Here is a 954-nt window from a genome sequence, read left to right on the forward strand (position 1 = left end):
TATTTACACCATGGATGTATTTATTCAGTCATTTAATTGGCAATTCTTTTTAATACCTTTTTGAAAGCCACAATGGCCCCACTTGTGCCCTGGGTTTATACTCGAGTCAGTTTTATTGTTTGACAGGAAACAATAGTACTGTGTCTTATATTAGAATATATAGAATATTTCTTTTCATAGGTTAGCTAGTCAAACCAGCGGTGAGCATATTCATTTTTGTTGGGAGCGGTCCTGACATCACCAGCCTGAACCAACCAAAAAGAAATGTTCGAGTAGCACTAGTCAGCATTGGATTTTTCAGTAGCAATCTGCACAATATTTACAGTTCCAGCAGACTTTAATCGATATATTGATTTACAGGCTTTTGGCGATATCCTGAACTTGGTGCCGTTAGCAGAGAGTGTTGTGAAGCTGAATGCTGTGTGTATGATATGTTATCGTGAAGCCTCATACACCAAAAGACTGGGAGCAGAAAAAGAGGTAAGTCCTGGCATTTATCAGAATTGGGGTTTTCAGGTGCAAATTTGTAAAAGTAAGGTAAAATTGTGCTGCTTTGTACCTTTTAAAAATATAAAAGAAAAAAAGCTGCAATGCTCACTTACTACAAAGATCTAAAGGTGTAATAAACCTAAATATTGCAAGCAGGCAGGTTCTTTATTGCAGAAGGAATAGGCAATGTCTCTGCAATAAAACAAACTTACCTGCCTACCTTTTGTAGAATGTACTCTGAGCTCTGTGTATAATCCCAGCATACCTGGGTGCTGCGGGTGGATACATTCTTGTGTGCATTTGTAGTTCCATCATCCTGGCCTAGCCAGTAATGATGGCTGCTGATCCAGAACCTGCAAATAGACTAGGTTAGGATGGTGCTGTTGCAGGAGCTAAGGGGGATGAGTTTAGTTTGGCTTCAGACCCCTTTCACACAAACGCTGCAGGAAGCCACTCCCAGGTGCA

At 40.3% G+C, this 954-nt stretch overlaps 1 protein-coding gene across 1 annotated transcript in view; it reads left to right on the forward strand.

Annotated features, from left to right (window-relative positions):
* Window positions 1-954, forward strand: part of TK1 (thymidine kinase 1) — a gene marked incomplete at its 5' end in the record, with an annotated part of 3,685 nt that overhangs the window by 1,082 nt on the left and 1,649 nt on the right. The window contains one exon of the mRNA XM_072403187.1: window positions 283-532. Coding sequence (XP_072259288.1) covers window positions 283-532 — 250 coding nt within the window. The remainder of the gene's footprint in view (window positions 1-282; window positions 533-954) is intronic.

The sequence above is a fragment of the Pyxicephalus adspersus genome, chromosome 3 (genome assembly GCF_032062135.1).
Source record: "Pyxicephalus adspersus chromosome 3, UCB_Pads_2.0, whole genome shotgun sequence".
NCBI classification, from domain to species: Eukaryota; Metazoa; Chordata; class Amphibia; order Anura; family Pyxicephalidae; genus Pyxicephalus; species Pyxicephalus adspersus.